Source organism: Falco rusticolus, chromosome 8 (genome assembly GCF_015220075.1).
Source record: "Falco rusticolus isolate bFalRus1 chromosome 8, bFalRus1.pri, whole genome shotgun sequence".
Lineage (NCBI taxonomy): Eukaryota > Metazoa > Chordata > Aves > Falconiformes > Falconidae > Falco > Falco rusticolus.
Genome location: NC_051194.1, coordinates 21484719 through 21508722, shown reverse-complemented (window position 1 = coordinate 21508722; position 24004 = coordinate 21484719). Strand labels below are relative to the sequence as shown.

General features: G+C 53.6%; 2 protein-coding genes across 23 annotated transcripts in view; both read right to left on the bottom strand.

The window, feature by feature from the left end:
• Positions 1–8111, bottom strand: part of LOC119152012 (ankyrin repeat and KH domain-containing protein 1) — a 117101-nt gene extending 108990 nt beyond the window's left edge. For 16 of the 22 annotated variants that reach the window (XM_037396553.1, XM_037396561.1, XM_037396544.1 and 13 more), the window contains exon 1: positions 7728–8104. In XM_037396553.1, coding sequence (XP_037252450.1) covers positions 7728–8003 — 276 coding nt within the window. In that variant the 5' untranslated portion in view covers positions 8004–8104. Of the gene's footprint in view, positions 1–7727 lie in introns of all 22 variants that reach the window. The other 6 variants (XM_037396545.1, XM_037396548.1, XM_037396555.1 and 3 more) reach the window with 4 other exon arrangements.
• A 1006-nt stretch (positions 8112–9117) lies between these two features.
• Positions 9118–23359, bottom strand: SLC4A9 (solute carrier family 4 member 9). Its single transcript, XM_037397502.1, has 20 exons — positions 23091–23359; positions 21116–21276; positions 20751–20900; positions 20552–20613; positions 20318–20475; positions 18409–18496; positions 17960–18114; positions 17218–17334; positions 16830–17004; positions 16415–16548; positions 16029–16300; positions 15296–15351; positions 15017–15199; positions 14790–14903; positions 13990–14151; positions 13632–13810; positions 13309–13381; positions 10835–10903; positions 9777–9950; positions 9118–9354 (listed from the first exon to the last, which is right to left on the bottom strand). Exons 1-20 carry the CDS (start codon positions 23357–23359, stop codon positions 9118–9120), a joined length of 2988 nt encoding a protein of 995 aa, XP_037253399.1.
• Positions 23360–24004: the final 645 nt, after the last annotated feature.

Genomic DNA, 24004 nt, shown 5'->3' with positions numbered 1-24004 from the left:
TACAGCCATCACATATTCAATGTCTGGTAAACAAAAATAACTATGACCAAGTTTTCCTGATGTACAAAAGAATCTTTTGCAGCAAGGAGCTGCCATTTACAGAACTGGAACTGACAATCTAAGTATATCCAAAATTCACATGAATCCCAGTAAATCAAGTGCCTGTTCTTTGTATGTACAGTCTTCATACTGAAGAAAACCATTGAATGGAGACCAGCAAACCTTACTAAAATAGCAATTACACAAAGCACTCCTTATTTTCACGTATTCTATCTCCGCCCACTCTAAATTATAAATTTTCAGTGCTCTATCTCCTTTACGTGCTTTAAGATTCCCTTCTGCCCCCTATTTTTTCTATCTAATAATCCTGCACCTCTTCTTTCCTCATCTCAAACCATGAAACAGCAGGTGTAACAACATTCTTATTTATTAGAATGTAAAATATAATTGCTGCATTAATTTTGCCAGGGCTTTCAGGCTGGGATCTTCGGTCAAGTATTAAATCCCAAGCATTAAACTGAAGTGAAGGAAACTTCAAAACAGAAGATGAATAAATGCATTTGTTTGCCGATGCAAAAGCTCACACCCATCCAAGACAAAGTATTCTAAGCCACCTTCTTGGGAATGACCTTTTAAGATCTCTTGCAAATCCAAAGGGACACCGCAATTAAAAAAACAAACCAAAACCATACAAGTGGATATGATGAACATAGCCCAGTCTAAAAATTCAATAATCTGTTCCCAGGCCAAACTACACATTTCAGACAGAAAGGCACCTCACATTTAAAGTGACTAACTGACTTTAAGTTATCTGGAAACTTACATCAAACTGAAAATCATATTGGGCTTTTTGCTAGTCTCAGAGCTGAGGCTAGTGGAAAGGTAACTATTTTTTCAAGGCCTGTATAAACAGGTTTAAGGATACTCTACTACTGCAAAACCAGCAGAAACAATAATCTACTGATCCATCAGTTAGCCATTTAAAAGAAGCTATCATAATGAATAACACAGCAGAGATCCCCATCTAAAGTATGACCCACTGAAAACTCAAGTTGTAGCAGTGAAAGGGCTTTAAATTATTTAATTTTAGAAAAAGAACCAGAAGATGTACATGTATATAAGGTATTGAGTTTACCTTAACAAATCCTAAATGTTAAGCATTCACTTCATAGACTCCCTCTTCGCTCAGTTACCTTATGATGATGTGGATGAACACATGCTCTGACTAGGTGACTCTCTGAAGACACCATGATGGAGGAACACAGAACAGAAGTAGACCACTCAGCCCTAAAAGCTGATCTCCTGTTTTCCCTTGATTTGAAATATGACTGATATACTACCCACCCACCATGCGACACCATTAGTTTTATTCATGATTTTGGAGCAGGAAGAGGTCAACAGAGCTGGGAATTCTCCTAGAAGAAAATCTTCATTAATTAGTAATCTCTATTTTTTTACTGAAAGCAAGTGACAATAAGTTATGGACCTAACTGAAACTTAATGCCCATGAGATGTTTAAACAACCAGAGAGGTGATCCTCAGCTGGCCCACCTTACATTAGCCAGTAAAACATCCATTTTTTCACTTGACAAACAGGGAATAATTTTTCCTGCAGGACAGGTATACAGTTAGGTAATTTTCAAAACCTCCCCTGGTCAGAAGAGCCAGTCACACACACAGTCCTTCTCACTTACCACCAGCATTCTGACAAACACAGTAACTCAACAATGAGCAACCCCCTCAGTCAGGGACACTTTTCCTTCAGATTCTGAGACGCTTTGGAAGAGCTAAAGATTAAAAGAAATTCGGAAAACAACATGCATGACTCCCTATTAAAAGTAAAAGGCAAAAATGAGTGAGTGGTCTCATCCCACAAAAAGCAATGAAGAAGTCACAGGATCCAGCGCAGGACCAAGTCTTTTACATCTTATGGTAGTAAGTGTTTTCGATACACATTTGAACAGAAGATGCAGAACACCACAAAAATTAGGAAAATTTTCTAGTATTTTATGAAGACATTAAAATAATCAATGTTACCTAGGAAAATATTCTTAAGTAATGAGTTGCAAGAGTAAAAGGAAGACATTATCCTGTGATAGGAAGTATTTCCATAAATTTCACTTGCTCAGCATTCCTCAAAAAATACGCAAAATGAAACCTGTGCACCTTCACAACAAAAAGGGAAAGCTAGTTGTCAAGAGGGAAAAAATACAGCAGCTGTCTATTAATGAGGTTTTAAGTGGGAAACAAATCTAATAACGGTTCCTTTATCCATAAAAGTCAGACTTGCCTCTGTTTTAAATCCAAAAGTCACTATGACCCTCCAACAACAGCTTAATACTTCTAAGGAATCTTCATATGTTACAAGAACTCAAAATGACCTATTAAGATCAAAGCTATGCAGCCTCCTCACCTGCAGGGTCTATACCCTAGTTCTGAACTCCTTCAATAGGCATGCCAATTCAATAATGTCGTTACTCTCAGTTTTAAAAAGCCAGGCCATATGCATGCACAGAAAAAGATGTGCCTTTATATTCCTCTTACCTCCACACCTACCCTTCTTTTAAATAAATGTCACAGGGATGGTTTAAGCTCTAAGCACAGGACAAAGTTCCCACAGCATCATCCAGCTGTCCTTACAGCTGTATTTCAGGGTCCTCTGAGATGAGGGAGGAGAGCATCCCAACATCAAGCCCACAGCAGAGCAGCTGGGTAGCCCCAATAAAAAACAAGAACTCATGATTCACCAGCTGTAGTCTTGCCTTGCACTAATGCTCAAAGGAACACTTCCCCCCTCCCCCAACTGTTACTAGTTGACTGGTAAAACCTATGTGCAAATTTGTAACTAAATATAGATGTTCTGCTATATTTGTTAAATCTCTCCTTACCAAGGGGTTGCACTGCATATTTATATAATTATACAATAATATTTCACATCTTTACTTTCTACACCTATCACTAGAAAATGGCTGCTAACATTTATTTTAGGTCATGTACTCAACTGGGTCAAGCTGCACTGAAGGGAAACTGGAGTTCTGCAAGAAACTTTAGAAATCAGTTCATTTTAAAGTGTTCTTGAATAGTAACTATTAACCATAACTAGACAGATGGTTTTTGGCTACCACAGGCTAGGCTTTCAAAGTTACTGAGATACCTAACGAGATTTTTACAAGAATAAGAGGCCTAATCAGGCTGGGAATGAACAAACACCCTACTAACCAGCTCTCTGCATCCTTAAGCATCATCTCAATACTTCTAGAAATGTGAACCCATTATCCTTCAATGTTTTCTAATTGGTCAATAATTTTTGAAGATAATTTTCCATTTGGCTCCACCTCTCTCTTACTTTCAGCTTCAAAAGGGCTAGCCAAAATAAGAAAAACATCAACTTCTGAACTAAAACTTAAATTTTCCAGAGAAAAGACTTTTCTGCCTAATATTATTTACCTGGTTTTGCATCAACTTTGAGTTTTATTCCTTATGGTCAAGAAAATGTTGCTATTAACATTATTTCAAATATAATACAGAAAATTAAAATGCATAAGCATTAGATTATTAAATTAGCCTAAGAAGCCAAAGATAATTGTATATGCCATTTAAGAAGCAGTGCCATGGTAAGAAGATTCACTAACACAGTAACAACTTTAATAGACAACATCACCAATTTAAAACAAACTACCCAAGTATTTACTCTGAATTCAAAACCCAGTTTAAAAATTAAGACCTCAGATTTGGGGCAGGTCAAAAACAAAAGATTAAGCCTCAGATAAAATCTCCTAGTACTGAACTGATCTGGAATGCATGCCATTCGACTATTAATTCTACTCATTGTAGGAGGTAGGTTATGTCTGATTTTTAATTATGCTTTATGTAAATATCCCCAGAGGCTTATGCAATAGGTACAGGCTTAAGTAAGGCAAGCTGGTGGAGGCAGGCAGCCTGCTCTGGAAAGGGAAGCTGAGAGCTGAGCTGACTCCATAGCCAAGGGGTGGGTGAGCTCCAGTTACCATTGAAGGCCTCCAAACCCTGGTATTACAGAACACAAGAGACTTGCTACATTCATATGCTCACCACCAAAAGCCACTTACTGAACTGAGCTCCAGGATCCTCTGGTACTTTTGTCAGCACAGCTGGCTTCTCCTACTTGATTTACAACAGATCAGCAAACCACACAATCCTGTGAGCACTAACACTGCCATATTTATCACTTGCTTCAACTCTATTTCTACAGCCCAGTTTTCCACCACAAGTTTTTGTTAAGAAATTGCATGCTCTGTGGCCAGAAGCCCTCAGCCACCAAGGACCCTATGCACATCACATACATGCACTATTAATCACTGCCCTGCCAGCATGCCTTCACCTTGACCTACAGGCTTCACAACTAGTATGGAGGAGGCTATTTAATACTCATGCCTTTGGCACCACTTTAAGTGCCAGAAAAATTCACAAAGAGTGGTAGTAACATACTTAAAATTACACCAAAATCTCACTCTAAAGTTGCAGCATGTGTCCAAATCCTCACCAAGTTTAAAAGGCAACCATGCAACTACTTACACCAAGGTCAAAAACACCTCATCTCTCAGACTGCAACTAGTGGCAAAAATTTCTCTGAACGCATGGCTTCCACACTGTTTTACACAGAAACAACACAAAGCCTCCTGGCTTCACCCCTCCATGCCCAAAGGCATGCTTCAGCTTGCAACTGTTTCTATTCGCATGTGATAATGTTAACTGGTAATTCTAGAAAATATTCTGTACAGCTGCATTTAAATTTCACCTTGCAGACCTGATAACTCATTTACACAGGATCAACTTCAGACCCTGCTCTTCCAACAAGCAGCCTGGTGATTACCATTAAGTGGGCACTGAGCTAGGAAACCAGAAAGCTTTGATTTCACTCCCAGTTCTGCACGACAGGATAAATGCAGCATGTACTCTTCACTGTCTTCACCTGTAAAATGGGGACAGTACTCCCACTGTAAAATACTGGAAGATCTCATGTAAGAAATGCAATATATTTTTTAAAAAGTTAAGCTAAAATATACTGCTCTTTTAATTCTGTAGATAAATATTTAATCATACACTTTGTCCTGCGCTTCTCTGATGATTTTCTGTTCTACTTAATTTGCCATTTTGACTAATCCAATTATTTTAGCATAATAAACTCAGACTAATACAAGGATACCTAAATACTGCTGCAGACACACAGCAGAACCTACAGAATATTGTACCACTATTTTTATGATTTCAAAAGTAGAGAAAAGAGTACAGATCAAGGCAGCATGGCAAATACTTTATTTAATTCTTCCTTCTACTTCTCACTAATTCCACTCACTGGTAATAGCTGAAGGCATACACCCAAATCAGTGACTCATGACACAAGACCACAGTCCAAACAGTCACTGGGTTTTCAAAGCAGTGCTGTTCAAGATTTGCAATGTTCCATCCCAGGAGTTTAACTGTTGTTAAAAAACAACAAAACACTGACAACAGGTGCTTCTTTAGTTCTCATACACACAAATTTAAAAAAAAAAATGGAAAAAAAATTCACTCTCGATCCTCCCAGACATACCCCATAGTGCAGTAAGGCAGCACAGAGGCAAGGCATAGCCTTCCCACCCATGCTTCTTCCCCAGGTTATGCTCCACAACCAGAAACATAAGACAGAGCTCCCCAGGCAATTTCAGCTTCAAGATTAGCCCAACTCCTCTACTGTGTTCTGGAAATCTCCAAGTGTTTTAATTCCAAATTTTTATTGTTAGCATTATTATTACTACTACTACATACTTTAAATAAGAAAGCTTTTCCCAAGTTTTTCACACAAGTAATTTTGCTTTAACAACTGTCTGGGAACCTTTACTTTTTTGACCTCAATGCCAACCTCCCAGACATTCTTTAGAATAAGCTTTCTTAATACTTGCCATTAGTCAAAAGACCAATACAGTGCTTCGTAAATACCTTTGCTGTTCAATCTTCACATGCTTTAAGTAACGGGGTGAGTTCAGGAGAGAGAAGCTTTCAAAGCAGACCTCTGCTCACCTCCTAAAAAGCCACAAACACTCTGACACAGCCCACTCCCCAGGTTCTGTAACTACTGCTTTGTATCTTCAAAGACAGATCAAAATGTGACATAAAAGACATCCTAGAGAGCAGAAACTCATTAATTACTTGCACCCTATTCCATCTACAGTAGGCCTTCCAGCTCCCCAAAACAGGTACATACTTGAACACATAATCTCATACCATCCGATGTTCAGGATACTGATCTCACAAGGAACTTTCACACTAAAGCACTCATCTGTCTGATCATTTAATTTTTAGTTTAATGTCCTGCTGTTAATACAATTTTTAATGTAGGTTAGGTGGTCCCAGGCAAAGCGCCTGACCCACACACTTTGTGACCACACAAAAACCCACAAAGTGCACATGTGGGTCTGCGTCAATTCACTTTTTTACTCTGCTAAGACTTGTCAGTTCAGGTTCCAGGAGGGCTGGACAAAAGAACGTCATCAAAGGAAGGTTAAAAATTTTGACACAGGAGGACGAATGCAGGCTCCACTCCCTCCAGTTCTTCAGATGAAACGTGGACACATACCAAAATACCCAGTCCTGGCCCCCAAAGAAAAAACGGTATGCATTGCCTTGGCTACCATCTTCTTCCTCCTGCAGAAGCACACAGAAGTACAAAACACTGAAAACACAACAAGCTTGCAAGTGCTAGCACTGTCTCCTGCTTTCCATGAAGACTACATAAGGGCCACAATGGCAGCTGTGATCTCAAGTCTTCTTTCTAAAAGAGGCAGCGAAAGAAGTAATATTCACCCATTGGTGTAAGATGAGTGGGCAGCAGTGACAGATAAGAGCCTTCATTTATCTTCTCTCCCTAGGCTACATGGAGCAGTATTAGATCCAAGTTTGCAGGCCCAACAGCACTGTATTTGAATTCGGACAAGGCTCCAGCTCCTCCCCCACACCCTTCCCTTAAAATTCTCTGCAAGTTTAGCAGATCAAAGGAAGACACCTCCATCTCCATTTTGTCGATAAGAAATAGTTCTACTGCATAAAAGTGCACGCACGCATGTGTATATATGTATGTGTGCGAGAGAAGAATTTAGCAGTTTGGGAATCTCATCTCCTTCCTACCGACCCCACAGCAGCAATACCAGCGGCCGGAGGCTTTACTTTGTTCTCCGCTGGGCGGAGGACCTCACCTCCCTCTGCGAACCTGGTTCCAAGTGGGAAGCACTCCTCGAGGTCAGGAGGCAGCAGCACGAGAGGTATGTCTCCCCCACCCCCCTCACGCAGCGAGGCGGCGAACAGAGGGCCCGTCGGCCCCGGGAGAGCGCGGGCAGGGGGCCCGGCCCTCTTTCCCCGGGGGCCGCCGGGAGGCGTGTCGGTGCCGAGACCCCCTCCCGCCTCCCGGCCTCAGCAGAAGGGCCCTGGGCCGCCCTGCCAGTGCGGGGCCCGCCGGGACCCCGCCCCCGCGGCTCCGGTGCGGCCGCTCACGCCCATGGCGGCGGGGAGGCCCGGGCCGGCGCGGGGCGGGGGGAAGAGAGGTGTGGTGCGGCCTGCGACCCCCGTGCCCGGTCGGGGCGGCGCCGAGCGCTCAGCTGACAGCGGCGGGCCCAGCGCGGCGAACGGGAGGGCGGGCGCCGGCCCCGGCCGCCGGCCAGGCCTGTCAGGAAGCGGCGGAGGGGCGGGCCGGGCCCGCCGGCGGGATCGCTCACCTCGGACACCTCGTCCTCGTCGCTGCCGGAGCCGCCACCGCCCCCGCTCCGCAGCACGGCGGCCGCCAGTTTGAAGTCGAGGGCGGCCTCGCCGGCCGCGGGCACGCCGGGGCCTCCCGGCCCGCCGGGCCCGGCCTCCCCGAAGAGGCGCACGGCCCGCAAGCCCAGCGGGGAGGGCCCGGCCGCGGCCGGCGGGTCGGCAGCGGGCGGCGCGCGGGGAGCGACCGAGTCGATCTCCTCGTCGCCGACGGGGGCGGCGGTGCCGTCTGTGAGCATCGCGCTGATCCGGGGCCGCCGCCGCTCGCAGAGCCCCACCGTCCCCTCACAGCACCGCAGCAGCGCCACTAACTTCTCACACCCTACCCGGCCGCGGACTCCGCGCCGCCCACCCGCCGCTCCGCCCGTACCCATTGGGCGAGCCCAGCCGACGGCGGCGCGCTATTGGGCGCAGGGCCCGCCACTCAGCGGTGCGTCACGCGCTCCCAGCATGCTGCCCTGAGAGCGCACGGCGAGGCGGTTTGAGCTCGCAGCCCCGCCCGGTTCCCTCAGCCCCGCTTCCTGAACTGCCCGGCAGATGACTGGTCGCCTGGAACGTCAGTCATGCACCTCGCCAGGGCTGCGGGCACCGATGAAGCGAGCGGGCTGTCGGTCAAAGCGAATCCGGTTTCCACGAGTTCCGATTGGTCGAAAGGCACATCGCTCACGACACACGGCGCCTGGCGCCGCTCGGTTGGCTGCTGCCGTTCCCTGGCTCCCGCCTCTCCTCCGAACCCCTCTGAAGGACTCCGTCACCGCGAGAGACCGCCATACGCCCGCCTGTCCCGAGCGGCGATTGGAGCCGGGCGCTGCCCATCAAGGCGAACGGCTGCCAACCCCCTTTTCCGCCCTCCGATGGCTAGCGCGGGCCGCCATAGGCTGGGCACGCCGTCACTCTGCGCCCCGCGCCGCCCCGCCCGCCGTGACGACACTGGCGCGGCCACGTGGCCTCTGCCGGCGCGGGGCCCGGCGCCCTTTATTGCCACGAGTCGCGGCCGCGGCCGGGCCTGTCATGTCCCCGTCCGTCTTCAGGGATGGGCTAAACGGAGCCTCGAGCAGCCGGTCCGAGTGTGAGATGCCCCTGCCCGTGGCGGGGGTTGGCCTGGCTGGTGGCCGAGGGCCCCTTCCATGCTGGGCCGTGCTGAGGGTCTGTAGTGCTGCCCCACGTCCCCTCTGTGATCGTCCCCTCTGTGATCGTAACTCCTGCAGGTGTTGGGCCCTGTTCCCGGCGATGCATCAACTCAGACTGGAGGGAGAAGTAAAGGGAGGGTGAGACTGGCGGCGCTCCCAGCCCTGCTGCCACTGTGCTGCCGACTGCGGCCACCATGCAGCTCAGCCCTAGCCAGGCTTAGTCTTAGCTTGGGCCAAGCTCAGCCCCCACACCACAGAAACGCCGTGGACAGCTGCAAAAGAGCGTAGTGCCCAGGACATCACCTACCTCCTCACCATTGCTTTCCTCCTCCTGCTCCCTGGGTTGTCCTCTCTTTGCCTCCTTCCTGGTTGATTCGGGCAGAAGGCTGTCCAGCCAGCTCAGGTCATGCAGGGAGAAGATGCGCTCCAACCCCTTCCGGATCCCCACCAGCGCCAGCAGCTGGGGCCAGAGCAAAGTGTGAATCAGCATCACACAGTGGCTGGGGCACAGGCAGTGTGGTCCCTGTCCCAGCCTCTCTGTCCCCCTGGTGAATTCCACGTAGGTGGCATGTCACTTTTGGGGGCTTTGTCCCAGAGGATGATACCGATATAATGTGAAGCAGTGACCACTCTGCCAGCCCCAGCCTGGGAGGTGAAGCCTGGTGGTAAAGCCATGTTGTGGCCCTGCAGGGTCCCCACCAGCCCTTGGGGGTCTGAGCACCCACATCCACCACCTGCCAGGGGTGTGTGCCCCCATCCAGGGCGGCTCCTGCACCCCTTGGCCAAGGTGAGCGTTGGGGCTCCAGCAATGCCTAGGGCACATGTGGGTAGCACCCAGCCCAGCACCAAAGCAGTGCTACCCAATTAGAAGGGATGTTGTACCATCACTGGGAAAATAATAGCAGCCACGGTGGACTTGAGGACCCAGAGCAGGGCCAGGCACAGCAGCTGGATGATGGTGAAGAGGTGCACCCGGCGCAGGGGCACATGGCGGAGGTAGGCAAGGTCCGGCTGGTGTTTGGCTGGCATCAGGAGCAGCCGTACGCGGTCTGTGAGCTGTAGCAAGAGCATGACATGTGTGTCACACACCTCCAGCTTTCAGGCAGCTCTCACCCACCTCTCTGTTGGGACTGGGTCTGGCAGGATGGGTTTTCATCATTGTCTTTGCATTTCAGCCCTCCTGCCATCCATGCTGGACACCAGCATGACGCCTGGGCAAGTGAGTTTTGTCTGCAAGACCAGGGGCCCTGGTACCATCATCACCCCAGGCCAGGGGATTGCTTTCCAGGCAGACATCTAGAAAGAACTCAAGCTGGTCTTAAAGGGTTAATTACAACCCTTTGATTCCCCTCCATGCATGCAGGAAATGGCTTCTGCCTTTGCCAGAGCACAACCCAGGATTCCCCAAGCAAAGGGAGGGGAAGGAGGGGGTTTCCCAGTCTGTCATTCAGAGCAAGGTAATTGCAAGGAAAATGTACTGTTTAGAGAGAAAAAAAAGGGCTAGATATTTCTGGAGTGGAGATTTTTTTTCCCCCTCCGTGGGTGTCTCAGGAGAGGAACAGAGCTGGCACATTGGCAGCAGTGCCAGGACCAAACGACCAGCAGATCCCAGCTCCCAGACAGGGGCATCCCTGTGGATTTGAGAGCAAGTCTGGGTTATCCACTGGTCCCTCCACCTCTCCCAAACCATCTGATCCATCAGTGCAGAAGTTGCTCATGCTCCTCAGAATCCCAGACACCTCCCTTTCCCTTTCCTCTGCCCCGTAAAGGTCTCTCTGCCCCTCCTTGTCCTGGGCCTGGCAGGGGACAGACCCCTGCCAAGCTCCACATCGTGCAGAGATAAAATCCAGTCTCTGCTGCTCAGTAAAAGCTGGTATTGAGCAAATCCCCATAACCACAAAACAACCCCCACCAGCACCCTTGGTACAGCCCCTGCTCACCTGAATGCTATTCAGTGCTTCCACCCCCATGTGCAGAAAGACCCCATACAGCACTGGCATTGGGATGTACTGCAAAACAGCAGGGCAAGTGGTCAGCAGGGCGTGATTCCCCACTAAACATCCTTTTCTTTACAAAAGCCTGCACACGTGGCCGCAGCATTTGCTCCCTTCATTTCCAGTTTAATTTAATGGCTATTTGCTTGTCTTACAGCTTCAAGGGCTTCAAAACCCAGACATGCTCCTGGCTATGCTGCTTGTGTGGGGACATCACTGTCTTCAAAGAGAGGAAACATGCATTGAGTTCCTTGTCCTGTTTTCCAGCACATGGTGGGAGCAGTCCAGGCTGAAGATGGAGAACATGATGCCAAGCCACATGGAGATACGACTTATGGTTCAGAATCTGGGGGCGGCCTGCCACCCCAGAACATTTTCCTTTTTACCTCCTCTGCAACACTTAACTGGCTCCTGCATTCTGTGTTGCTCAGCATGGTTTGGTTTTCTCTTGAGCCCCGGGGCAGGCAAGGAGGGAGATGGGGGTCACTTGCTATTCCCCATAGATTCCACAAGGAGAGACTGCGCGGGGCTGGGCGGGCTTCCCCAGGACCATGCAAGGGCTGTTTGAGAGGAAACATTGATCCAGACGCCCAAAGTGGGAGTTAACTGCAAGTCCTGGGGCAGGTGTGGCATAGAGGGTTGAAAGGTGAGATGGGTCCTTGCATGAAGGACAGAGCCAGACATCCTCAGGCTGGGGAGGCAAGAGGAGTTGACCTGGGGAGGCTACCAAAGCCTGCAGACACCCCTCGTGGCCCTATACGTTACCACCCACTGTGAAGGGACAGGGAGGACCAGCTGGGTTCAGTATCCAGTTTCTCCACCACGAAATCACAGAAGGGTTGTGTTGGAAAGGACCTTCACAGACTATCCAGTCCAACCCCCGCTGCGGTGGGCAGGGACATCTTCCACTAGGTCAGGTTGCTCAGAGCCCCATCCAACCTGACCTTGAACCCTTCCAATGATGGGGCATCCACAGCTGCTCTGGGCAACCTGTTTCAGTGTCTCAGCACCCCCATCAGAAAACATTTCTTCCTTATGTCCAATCTTGCCCTGTCCCCATCCAGTTTCAAAACCATCGCCCCTTGTTCTGTCATGACAGGCCCTGGTAAAAAGTCTCTGTCTTTCTTATAAGCCCCCTTTATACACCGAAAAGCCTCAGTACAGCCTCCCCAGAGCCTCCTCCAGGCTGAATGCCCCCAACTCCCCCAGCCTGTCCCCGCGGCAGAGCTCTTCCACACCCCAGGCCATTTCTTTGCACCTCCCGCTGCCGCCCCGCTCTGACAGATCCGTGTCTGTCTTGTGCTGGGGGCCCCAGAGCTGGATGCAGCACTCTGGCAGGTCTTGCCAGAACGGAGCAGAGGGGTAACATCCCCGCTCTCACCTTGCTGGCCACAATGCTGGTGATGCAGCCCAGGAGACGCTTGGCTTTCTGGGCTGTGAGCGCACATTGCTGGCTCACGTCCCATCTGTCACCCACCGATATCCCCCAGCCCTTCTCCACAGGGCTGCTCCCAAACCCTTCACACCCCAGCCTGTATTGATACACCGGGGGTTGCACCCACCCAGCTGCCAGACCTTGCACCTGGCCTTGTTGAATCTCATGAGGTTCACATGGGCCCATGTCCTCCAAGGTCCCCCGGGTGGCATCACTTCCCTCAAGCATGTGAACCGCACCACTCAGCTTGGTGTCATCTGCAAATGTGCTGAGGGTACACTGGATGCCATTGTCTGCGTCGTTGATGAAGATATTAAATACTATTGATCCCAGTAGGGACCCTTGAGGGAAAGCACTTGTTACTGGTTTCCACTTGGACATTGAGTTGCTAACTAATAACTCTTTGGACGCAGCCATCCAGCCTATTCCTGACCCATCTAACAGTCTATCCACCAATCCCATATCTTTCCAGTTTGGAGGTAAGAATGTTGTGGGGGATCGTACCAAAGGCTTTACAAGGCTTTACATCCTCAGAGATGAGGACAAAGATGGAGAAGGGACCTCCCATCTGCTAGCACATAATCGATGTGTGGCCAGGGTGCACTGGGGGTAGCTTTGCCTAATGTGGCAGCAGCAGCAGGTGAAAACCAACACCAGCCAGGCTCAGCCCCCCATATAGCAGTGTGTGGGGTAGCAGGAGGGCCTGTTTGGGGACCAAAGGGGACCCTGATGCCTATAGGGAGGCTGGCCAGCTGACACGGGGCAACAGTGTGCTGGTGTGCCAGCTGTCCTGTGGCATTCAAGCCAAACCCTTTGCCCAGACCCTCCCCACATAGCTCACAGCTCCCTACCTGCCAGCCAAGCTTCCTGTGGTGGATTGATGGGATGAGGGATGGCAGGTTAGGACCCCCCCCCCCCAGTCTTGCAGGATTAAGCCACCCCCTGCCTTTGAAAAGAGGTCAGACCCAGCAGCCAGGCTCCCTACCTTAAGAATGGGTGCCATGAAGATGGAAACCCCTGTCAGAGTGAAGACAGCCAGGCCAGTAAGCCTCTGCTCCCTGCAGGCAGCAGCACAGGTGTCATGGGTGCCCCAGGTTCCCTCGGGAACCTGCAACCCACACCAGCCCTCCCGGCTCCCAGGATCTCTGCTCTTTTCAGCCTTGATGGCCATGGGGACCAGTGGCATCCCCAGGGAGACACAAGCAGCCCAAAGCTGGGTCTGCTGGCCAGTACAGGCATGTCCCTGTTCCCTGTCTCCACAGCCATGGGCAGGGGTGCCCCAGAGTGGGCTCTAGGCTCATTGCGTACCTGATGCCCAGGAACTTGGGGTATTCGCCAGGGGCTGAGCTTGCACTCTCCTTCCTCAGGCTCTCCATGTGCGCCAGGGAGATGACGGTGGTCGAGACATACCAGGGGAGGCCAGTGGCAGAGGTAATGGCCATCAGGAGGGAGACACAGAGGAGGTCCAGGTGAAAGCCTGCTCCTTTCTGCAACAGGAGAGGCAGCAGGGCTGGGGGCAGGCCGTCTCCCTGGGAGCATCAGAGGGGTGGCAGTGAGGTCTGCCCACCTTGCTGGCCAATTCAGCATGCTGCCTCCCCTGACTGCCCCCTGGCCCACAGGGTCCAGCCAGGACCTGGGTCCTGCCCATCCCCTGTCCCCCACTCACCTGCAGCTTGTACTCCCTGCGGTTAAGGATGATGGCTGTGATCTGCTGGTCCATGAAAATGAGGATGGTGACAAGGACGGCAGGCACCGCGGACACCAGGCAGACCCACCATGGATTGGCTCCAAAGGGAAAGATGATCCAGCCCCGTGCTGGGTTTGTGGGCTGTGGAGAGTAGAAGGGTCATGGCAGCTGCCACCCACCTGTGGGGTCTGAGGCACAGCTCGGTGATGGGACTAGCCTCAGGTGCCTAAGCTGGAGCCCTGCTGACACCCAGGGGTGCTCACCAGGGGAGAGGAAGAGGATCCTCTTTTATGCTGGGGATGCTCCTGGGCAGTGCGACCCACCAGCCCACCCCTATAATACCCCAGCTGTGGTGGAGCAGCGGGTTGTCCTGGCTACCACAAGCCAGGAGCTAGGCACATGTCCGTGGGAGTGGGTGAAAGAGGTGGCGCTGGGTGTTGATGATGGCAAGCCCAAGGAGACAGCAGCAAGCACGGGCTGCTCTGAGGTGCTGCCAGCTCCACACCACACCCAGGGCGGGGACCCAAGCCCATACTTGAGCCTATGGCTCTCACTGCAGCATGAGCTGTACCATGATGTGGTTAGTCTGGGACTGGGCCAGGTTATTTACAGGGCGTCGGATCGGCTGCGGCTCAACCCCTTCTTGTTTGCTGGGGCACAGCCCACATCCCCATATGGCCGGACCTGGCAGTGGGAAGGACAGCAGAAGCATGGTGGGATGGCCACTGTGAGGGGCACAGACACACTCCCTGACAGCACCATGCCCACCCCAACAGCACCTTCAGCTCACTGGGGACGAGGAGCTTGGGGGTCTCCAGGCCCAGAGCAGTGTCAACAGTGCAGGAGGTGAGGATGGCCAGGATGACGGCAAAGTCACTCACCAGCTTTCGCACCTGCAAATAGAGAGGGCTTGGCCTGGGCTGGTCGGGGGCTGCCCCAGGAGCACCCCTGCGTCACAGCACCAGGAGCCATCCCCACACCACCAAGCCGGCCAAAGGATGCTCACCCCCACAGGGAAGTAGCGGCTGCTCCTGAAGTGTTTGAGCACAGTGCAGGAGAGGAAAGTGCCCCCGAAGAGCAGAAAGGAGACAAGGGTGACATCGGGCACATACTGGCAGCTGGTCCCCAGGAGATGCCCGCCTTGACCCAGGCACTGGGTTCTACTCAGTCCAGCTGGGACAGCAGGAGGCTGCAGGGACAGAACAGGCAGCAAGGAGGGGTCATACACAGACACCTTGCACACACCCCACTCCCTCACCTGCCTGCTTGGGAGCAGGGGATATACCTGCTGGTGGGCCAGGGGCAAGGGGGTCAGCGTGTCGTTCCTTGCAGAGCTGTGACCTGCAGGGGGATGGAGGGGGGGGGCGGGATGTCAGTGTGACAGCACCATGGGAACACTCCATCAGGGATGACTGGGACTGCATTGCCATTGGAGTTGCTCCCCAGGCTCTCCCCAAGGGCTCAGGGTACTAGATGGGGCCCCATGGGACCCCTGAGGCCCCAGCACCAGCTCATGCCCAGGGAGCACCAACAAGGGATGCCCCTGTGAAGAACTTGGCTGAAGCACCAGCTACTTAGGGGTGCAATCAGCCCAGGCTGTGCCCAACACTGATGCTTTTGGTACATGGTATGGGTCCCATTTGCAGGATCAGTGTGGATACATCTTCAGGCCCCAGGAAACACCCTGTGATTTACAGACTGGGCTAGAAACAGCAGCACAAACCCACCCAGGTACCCATCTCCAGCTGCTGGCACCCCCCATCCCAGAGCCATGGGAGATGGACTAAGTCTCTCCTTTGCTCCCAGTGCTGCCCTGCCCAGTGCCTTAGCAGTGCCAGGAGGCAGGCACCGAGGGACTGACTGCATGGAGGGGAGTGGAGGACGGTGCTGATGTGGTCAGGCAGGCAAGTATGGGATTGAGCAGCCTCCTCCAGCACCTTCCCCCATCTAACTGGGTGGCAGGGTCCCATGGTGTCAGCCAACTGCTCCTCACCAGCCCTGCAGCTGCCTGGGCTTACCAGGGATGGACAAGTTGCAGACACAGCTGTAGAAGGTAACGTTGTCCAGCCGGTACTGCCAGTTGATGGGGAAGGCATCTGCCAGGCTCAGCATCTTCTTCAGGGAGTCATAGATGAATATCAAGCTGATGAGAGCACAGAAGCCTTCCTCGGTGAAACGGGTGAAGTACTGCACCAGATGGCTGGCCTCGGTGGCCACCAAGACCACACCAAAAAAGGCCACCCAGAGCCCAATCCAGAGGCGAAACTCCAGGTAGTCCAGGCTGTGGTCCCTGGTGGGAAGGGTGACCCAAAGCCTCAATGATAACATCCATCTGGCATGATGATGGCCTGTGCCCTGGCCAGGGGACACTGGCCTGAGGAACCATCCCTGGCAGGTCACTTACCGGCTGAAGGAGAAGAGGAGGCGCTCGAATACCAGCACAGGGCCGGTGCTGCTGAGGATGGTCAGGGGCTGGCCAGAAAAGAGGCAGAAAATGGAGCCAGCAAAGGCTGTACCCAGGAAGCTCTCCAGCACCCCCTGAAATTCAGGGGAGGGGTGTCAGGCACCAGGCAGGGATGGGGTGGCAGGGATGGGGGGTCCTAGGCCTGTCCCCTAAAGTGGCATAGCTGCAGGCAGGTGCCTGCACCTCCCTGCACTGCAGGGTGCTAAGTCAGCGCTCAGAGACCACAGAGGCCAGGAAAGGATGCAGGATTCAGGTGATGCTCAGGCTGGCTCCCCAGGCACAGGTGGGAGGTAAGCATCCAGGAAACCTGTGGACGGAGTGGGGTTAGTGCAGGGAACCCCATGGCCATACTGACCTGCATGTTGGCAGTCGCGTCCCCCAGCATGCCCCCGAAGGTGATGGCATTGGTGACAGTCGCCAGGTAGATGTAGAGCACTGCTGAGAGGCACTGGGGATGAAGTGCATCAGTGAAGTCACTGCCATACCATGGCGCCTTCCTCCGGATGTCTTGCAGCAGCCCCCCAAAAAGCCTGGGGCAGCAGAGGGAGATCTCAGAGCAGCCCCCCCAGCCACCCATGGCCCCTCAAGACAGCTGCAAGACAAGGGATGGTCCCTGCCCTGGGAGACACCAGCCCAGAGTGGTTTGGATGTGGTGGCCCCATGTGCTGGGTAGAGCCAGTGCCTGCCCCAAATGTGGCATCCCGCTACACCTCCCACCGCCCTCATTCCTTCCAGGCACACACCTGCCTGTCCTCTCCAGCTCCTCCCTGGGACATAGGTCCCCCAGGCCAGTTCTGTCCCCAGCTGCTGCCATGTCCCCATTGCTATGAGACTGCCAGTCTGGTGGGTGCACGGTGGTCCTGTGGCAGAGCAGAGAGAGACAACAGGCTTCAGGTTGGAACCCTCAGGACCCAGCTGTGTCTAGGGGATGCTGTGAGGGGACAGGAAGGATGGAGAGTGGACATGGGTCAGGGGTGCAAGCAGAGCTGAGGGGACCTCATGTTTTCCCTTTTAAGGAGGAGGAGGAAAAAGATCAGGAGGAAGAGAGATGGGGGGTTGGACTATATGACCTTCAAAAGTCCCTTCCAACCCAACCATGGTGTCCTCCAAGCCAGCCAGCCCTAGTGGGACTGGTTTTGGTGGAGGAGCTGGGGAGTGCTGGAGGTATCCTGCTCAGAGGATGAGTTTTGCATGCAAGTGCGAAACCTAGCATTCCCAGCAGCTTCTGCCCGAAAACCAGCACAGAGTGGTTTTGCCATCCCCTGCCAAGTAGAACAGCAAGACTAATAGCAGTGGGGACCAGAGCTGTGGCCATTGGCTAGAGCAGTAGAGGGGTTTGGCTGGAAGGACCTTACTGGCAAAGGTCAATTCCTGGGTGGCTTCATCCCCATGGAGATGGAGATTTGAATGTCACAGGCAGAGGTCTCTACCTGGGACCCTGCAGATGGTCTGGCAGAGGCTGTGGGTGCCCTGCCTCCAGCCTACCTCCTGTATGGAGATGGCAGACAGCTCGGTGGAGGAATTCTGGTGCTGGGGTCCCATTTCCTGGGAGGAAGCACAGTCAACTCATCCAAGAATGCCTCCATCCCTGCAATGAGGTCCTCTCGGTGCTCAGCCTGCTGGGCAACCCTTTGGAAGAGCTATGGGAAGGTGCTGCAGTTTAGCCACCACGCCCCTGCATTCAGCCACTCAGAGCTTTCCTCCCAGCCTGCAGTCATCACTGAGAAATACACCCATCCACTTCAGTGCAACAGTCCACCTGCATCCTACACACCCACCCCAAACTTTGTTTCTCATCCTGGGCAAGGGAAGCCACCAGCTTGCCCCATACTCTCCCTCCCTCACTGCAGCCTGCAGAGGAGAGGAGCTCCGGTGTCTTCAGCCTAGGTCTCACCTCAGACCCATTCCATCCATGGGCACTGCACCAGGCTCACCTCATCCATCAGCAGCGTGGCCATGGCTCTGCCAACCTCATGGTAGGCTTTCACTTTGGTTTGGGGACCCAAAAGAATGAAGAGGAACCTGTGGGCAAGACAGTGCATCTCCTGAGCAGCCCTCTCTTTGCTGGGGGACGTTCCTTCTCCAGGGGAGACCATGATGCTGCAGGGATGCTGGGGACAGCAGCTAGGCGGGCTTGTGGGGCTGCTGCCTTCCTAAGGTGGCCTAGGTGGCTACCATAAGTGGGGCTCAGGGGCAGAAGGCAAGACATGCCTGCTGCCCACTGCATGGAAACACCACAGAAGACCATGGGACGCCAGGACCCCCATCTGGATCACAGGGTCTGCAGAAACCTGGGCTCGGGGTGGGGAGGGACAAGTCCTTGGGGCAGAGAAGGATACATCCTCAGCTGGGGATGTCTATGGGGTCAGGCTCTGGGACTGGGGTGTTTGTGGGGCTGAGCTTTAGTATGGGGCTGTCTGTAGTGTCAGGGTCTTGACTGGTGCCGTTTGTAGTGTCGCGCTCATGGGAATGTTGCTCACAGGCAGAATGCAGTTGTGTTACCGTCAGGAAGGAGAGCTTGCCAGCTGCATGGACAGGAGGTTTGATAGGACTATGGGGACATGGGAGGAGACTGGAAAAAGGGCCTAGAGTCCTTGCAGAAATATGACTAAAATCCCACACCTCAGAGGGTGCTGCAAAATAATGTCTCCAGAGGGACAGTCCATCCAAATATTTAACTGAGCCCTCCACTCCTTTCCAAAACTGGCAAAAATAGTTATAGTCCTGGTACTCTGAGTCTGCAGAGTGGTTCCAGTGATCGTACCCTGAACAAACCTCCAGAGAGGGGGTAGGAAAACGCCTTGACAGCATGAGTGGGGCTCAAAGTGGCTTGACAGAACCTGCCGCAGCCCTGACATAAGGCATCAGTGCTGGAGTCTTCCTGGAGCCTGCTCCAAGGGGTTGGGAGGTGACAGTAGCTTTCACTCAGGCACCTTCATCAAGGCAATGGGACAACCTTAAGATCCTAGAGATGACCTGGGTAGGAGATAGCCCCAAGACAGTGGCTGTACCCACAGGACAGCCCACGGTGGCCAGCAAAGGGGATGGCACCACCACAGGCAAAAGGATAGGTAGGGACAAGCTTTCCTTCCTGTCCTGTTTTGGGGAATGAAAATGCAGGGCAAGGGGTTATTGTGAGCCCTTCGAGAGTCGTGGGGGCTCCTAGGGGACCTGCCACCCATCTCCCACCAAGCAGAGAGCAAGAGGTGGATGGATGCCCTCCCTGCTCCACTCAGTTCCTGGAGGACGCGTACTCTGGGCAGTGACCAGGAGGTGGCAATGTCCCTCCTGATCCCTGCCTGCCTCCTCCACACACTTCCTAAGTCCCTGGTTCAAGGGGCACACTGACCATTTCCCCTTACCGCATCAGGTGATGCATTCCTCAACTGTGGAGAAACACCTCCTGCCCTGCTCCTTTCCTCCGTTACCAGCAGTGCCACAAGGGCTACTTCACGGCTCAGTAGAGCACCCGCAGGCAGCAGGAGGGCAAGAGGTTGCTGCAAACCTCTTCCTGCTATCCTTCCCAGCCATGATCCCCCATATTCCCAGGCAGTAAACGGAGAGCATCCAGACCCTCCTAAGGAGGAAAGTGAACACAGAGCTCAGGTGGGGATAACCCAGGTGATGTTCCCCCCAGGGCTGCCCAACAGATGCTTCACTCTCAGCCCATCCCAGGATGCTCATGAGGAGCTAGGAAAAGCCGGGGGAAAGCAGTGAGCTAGGGTTCTGGGACTGCAGTGGCATTGGGTGCTGTAGCCTTTGCTTTTGCCAAGCAAAGCCTTGTGCCGAGCAGAGAGACAGGAATGAAGTGAGGTACAGGGCCATCAGCCATGCTTTGTTTACCTGCTGGGGAGAGCAACTTCGGCCAGCGAGCCGAGACCCACCCCTTGTCTGAGGCGGATGAAGGCGGTGAAGGGCTTCTCCAGGAATTCAACTTCACCAACAACAACATGGGCTACCTCAGCCCCCGGTGGGACCTTCTTCTTAAATTGGTTTCTCAGCTGAAAGGAGAGTGATGCAGCAGCTGGGCAGTTCAGGTGCAACAACTGCTCTCAGCCCAGCTCTGTCCTGCCTTACCTGCTCCTTAAGAGGTGTTTTGGAGAGCTGGGCTCCAGGCTCAGACCAGCTTTTGGCCTTCCCTGCAATGAAAGGGAACAAACAGCAAAACACATATGCAAGCGAACAGCCAGTGTGGGTATCACCACAGGCTGGTGGCAGCAGAGGGATGCCCAGTGGGACAGCCGTGTTGCCACCCATGGCCAGGCACCATGCCTACCTCGGCAGGGAGAGAGGATAAGCTCATGGATGAGCCACAGAAGGGATTTGGTGGGCTGATGCCGTGGCTGGCGGAGCAGGAGGTCTGCCAGGCGCTCCCTCAGCTCAGGCTGCAGCTCTGTTTCTTCAGGCTGCCCGGAAAGTACCTTGTCTGCAACAGGGATGGGGGACCACCCTAAGTCCCCCCAGTCTGCTGCCTGGTAGGGCGCTGCCCAGGGAAAAGCCTGCTTCGCTGGAGCAGCAGACAGCCACGCCAGGCACGCAGCTATCGTGCATCAGTGCTTTTATACAGGAACTTCCTGGTGGTCTGGTCCCTCTCTGGTGACCGGCCAGTCCCAGGAGGTGACCTGTCCATTCCCCATTTACCAATTATTTCCTTGAAAGTTGGGGCTTCCAGATCCAGGAGCATTTTCCCCTCCTGCAGGCATGTTCTCAGCTGGAAGAGGCTGTGCAGGGGGAGGACTGGGATATGGGGTGCACTCCACCGCTCCCCACCATCCTCCACCTTCTCCTCGAACTTTATCCATCTGCCCAGGGAGATGTGCAGGGTCAGTGGCAGGGTAGTTCCATGCCCCATGCCAAGCAGTAGGAGTGGGAGTTGGGTCCAGCTCTGAGCTTGGCATGAGGCTGGCACACTCAGGGAGGTGTTTGGTGGGATCTAGAGAGGGCTGCAGTGGGCTCACAGAGCAGGGGCAGATGGGCAGCCTCAGCAGTCACATCCCCATTACTGCTGACCTACAACTCACTCTGATCTGATCAGGGGGATTTCACCAGTCATGGGATCACAGAATGTTTGTGTTGGAAAGGACCTTCACAGACTATCCAGTCCAACCCCCGCTGCGGTGGGCAGGGACATCTTCCACTAGGTCAGGTTGCTCAGAGCCCCATCCAACCTGACCCTGAACCCTTCCAATGATGGGGCATCCACAGCTGCTCTGGGCAACCTGTTTCAGTGTCTCAGCACCCCCATCAGAAAACATTTCTTCCTTATGTCCAATCTTGCCCTGTCCCCATCCAGTTTCAAAACCATCGCCCCTTGTTCTGTCATGACAGGCCCTGGTAAAAAGTCTCTGTCTTTCTTATAAGCCCCCTTTATACACCGAAAAGCCTCAGTACAGCCTCCCCAGAGCCTCCTCCAGGCTGAATGCCCCCAACTCCCCCAGCCTGTCCCCGCGGCAGAGCTCTTCCACACCCCAGGCCATTTCTTTGCACCTCCCGCTGCCGCCCCGCTCTGACAGATCCGTGTCTGTCTTGTGCTGGGGGCCCCAGAGCTGGATGCAGCACTCTGGCAGGTCTTGCCAGAACGGAGCAGAGGGGTAACATCCCTGCTCTCACCTTGCTGGCCACAATGCTGGTGATGCAGCCCAGGAGACGCTTGGCTTTCTGGGCTGTGAGCGCACATTGCTGGCTCACGTCCCATCTGTCACCCACCGATATCCCCCAGCCCTTCTCCACAGGGCTGCTCCCAACCCACCCATCCCCATGCGGTGCTGGGACTGGGGGTTACCCTGCCATTAACAGCACTTGCTGCAGTCAAAATAGAAGTGTCCTGAGCTGTCTGCCACACTCAGGCCATGCCAAATGTTTTCATGCCAGGCAGAGTCAGAGCTTCCCTTTCTCACCACGGATGGGCACACTGCTGCAGGGTGGCTAAGCATGCTGTACAGTAGGAGCGTGCCCTGGCAAAGCAGGCTCCCACTGATGGGCAGCTATACCTGGGAGAAGAGGGCTGGGTGCTGGGGAGAGCCATCACAGCCACAGCCCAGCAGCTTTGCGACCCTCTGACCCATGGGCAGACCAATCACTGCCCCCAAACCCCCATGGCACATGGCCCTGTGCCCCTGCCAAGCTGCAGAGGGGCAGTGTGGTGTGTGGAGATATCCCAGCCGCACTCCTGCCCTACTCCAGCACCAGCTGGTCCCAGCTCCTCTCTGTTGGGCCCCATTGTCCTCAGCCAAGCCTGCCCTCACATACTCACCTGGCCGCCTCTTGAGACGTGCCCGACAGCTGGATTTGGGGAGCATCAAAGCATTGTCCCAGCCCCAGCGCAGCTGTTGGAGCCTTGGAGAAGCAGCAAAAGCAGGAGCAGAAGCAAGAGTGCTGTGACTGTGCAAAGCCACTGCTGACACCTTGCCCTCTCCCATGAAACTAGTCACCTTAATTGGGCAGAAGCAGTGCGGGCACTGAAGGGGGCAGAAGGCAGCAAGCAGCCCTGCTTTGGGGCTGAGGTTGAGAGACCACCAGCCTTGGGAGATGCTGTGGGCTCCATCAGAGCTGGGCTTTTGAAGGCTGGGCTTCCCAAAGCATTGCCCAGCAACTTGGCCACTGCAGGCGTGCCTACCTGGCTGTCTCTCTCCACTCCAGCCCTGCTGGGGTACTGAGGAGCTGGTTGAGCTGGATGAAGAGCAGTGGGCGGCTGGTGTCCCCCATCTCCTCCATCTGCAGAGCAGCGCTGACTTGCTTAGCCACAGGGGCCATGCTGGAGGGGAAGATGCTGCAGCCAAAAGCCTGGTAGGGAGCTTCAGGGTTGCAGCCCTCTGATCTGGGCAGTGGGTGGGTGTCTGTCATCTGGAGAGCCACACTGGCCGCTCCAGGCTTGTGGGCTGTCATGGCCACCAGCACCGGCAGTCACAGGCATGGGCTCCCCTCCAGAGCTGCTGACACTCGCAGGACCCCACTCATCCCACACCTTATAAAAGCTGTGAACCAGGTTAAACTGGTCAGAAACCAATACATGCGAGCTAAGCCCAAAACAATGATCTCAAAACACTGGGGCCAACCCCACAGGTCCCAGTGCAGCTGGCTTCTGCATCACCTCTGGCAGCCCACCTGGGCCAGAGACCAGGGCACCAACATGCCTCCTAGTGACCCACGTGGACAAAGCTGCACTGGTGCTCTTGGGGGAGAAGTGTGTTCCCAAGCTCTCCTGCACCCCACAAGGCTTTGGCAAGGGGACAGCAAAGCCAAATGGATAGCTGGTGGCAGCATTGATGCCTGTGCCAGGTTATCTGTGCCCATGGCAAGGAGGGGTGGTACGGACCAGTGGCAGCTCTTTCTAGGAAATGGGTTGTGGGGGTGTACACTGGGGAAGGATGTGTCACTGCTGAGGAAATCCAGAGTGGGGCAATACAGGGCTGCTGCTGCTGGGGCTCATGGCAAGGGCTGGGAGTGCATCCGGGCTGCAGCCATCCCAGTGTGCGGAGGGCCCCTCGTGGGCTGTGGCAGACGAGCAGATGTTGCAGCACGTGCAGGGAG

Coding starts and splice junctions, on each gene's coding strand:
- SLC4A9 (XM_037397502.1), bottom strand. CDS start 23,359: ATGACAGCCCACAAGCCTGGAGCGGCCAGTGTGGCTCTCCAGATGACA. Junction 15,200..15,295: donor TGCCCCTGGCCCACCAGCAG/GTATATCCCCTG, acceptor CTGTCCCTGCAG/CCTCCTGCTGTCCCAGCTGG. Junction 14,152..14,789: donor TCGTCCCCAGTGAGCTGAAG/GTGCTGTTGGGG, acceptor TACTCTCCACAG/CCCACAAACCCAGCACGGGG.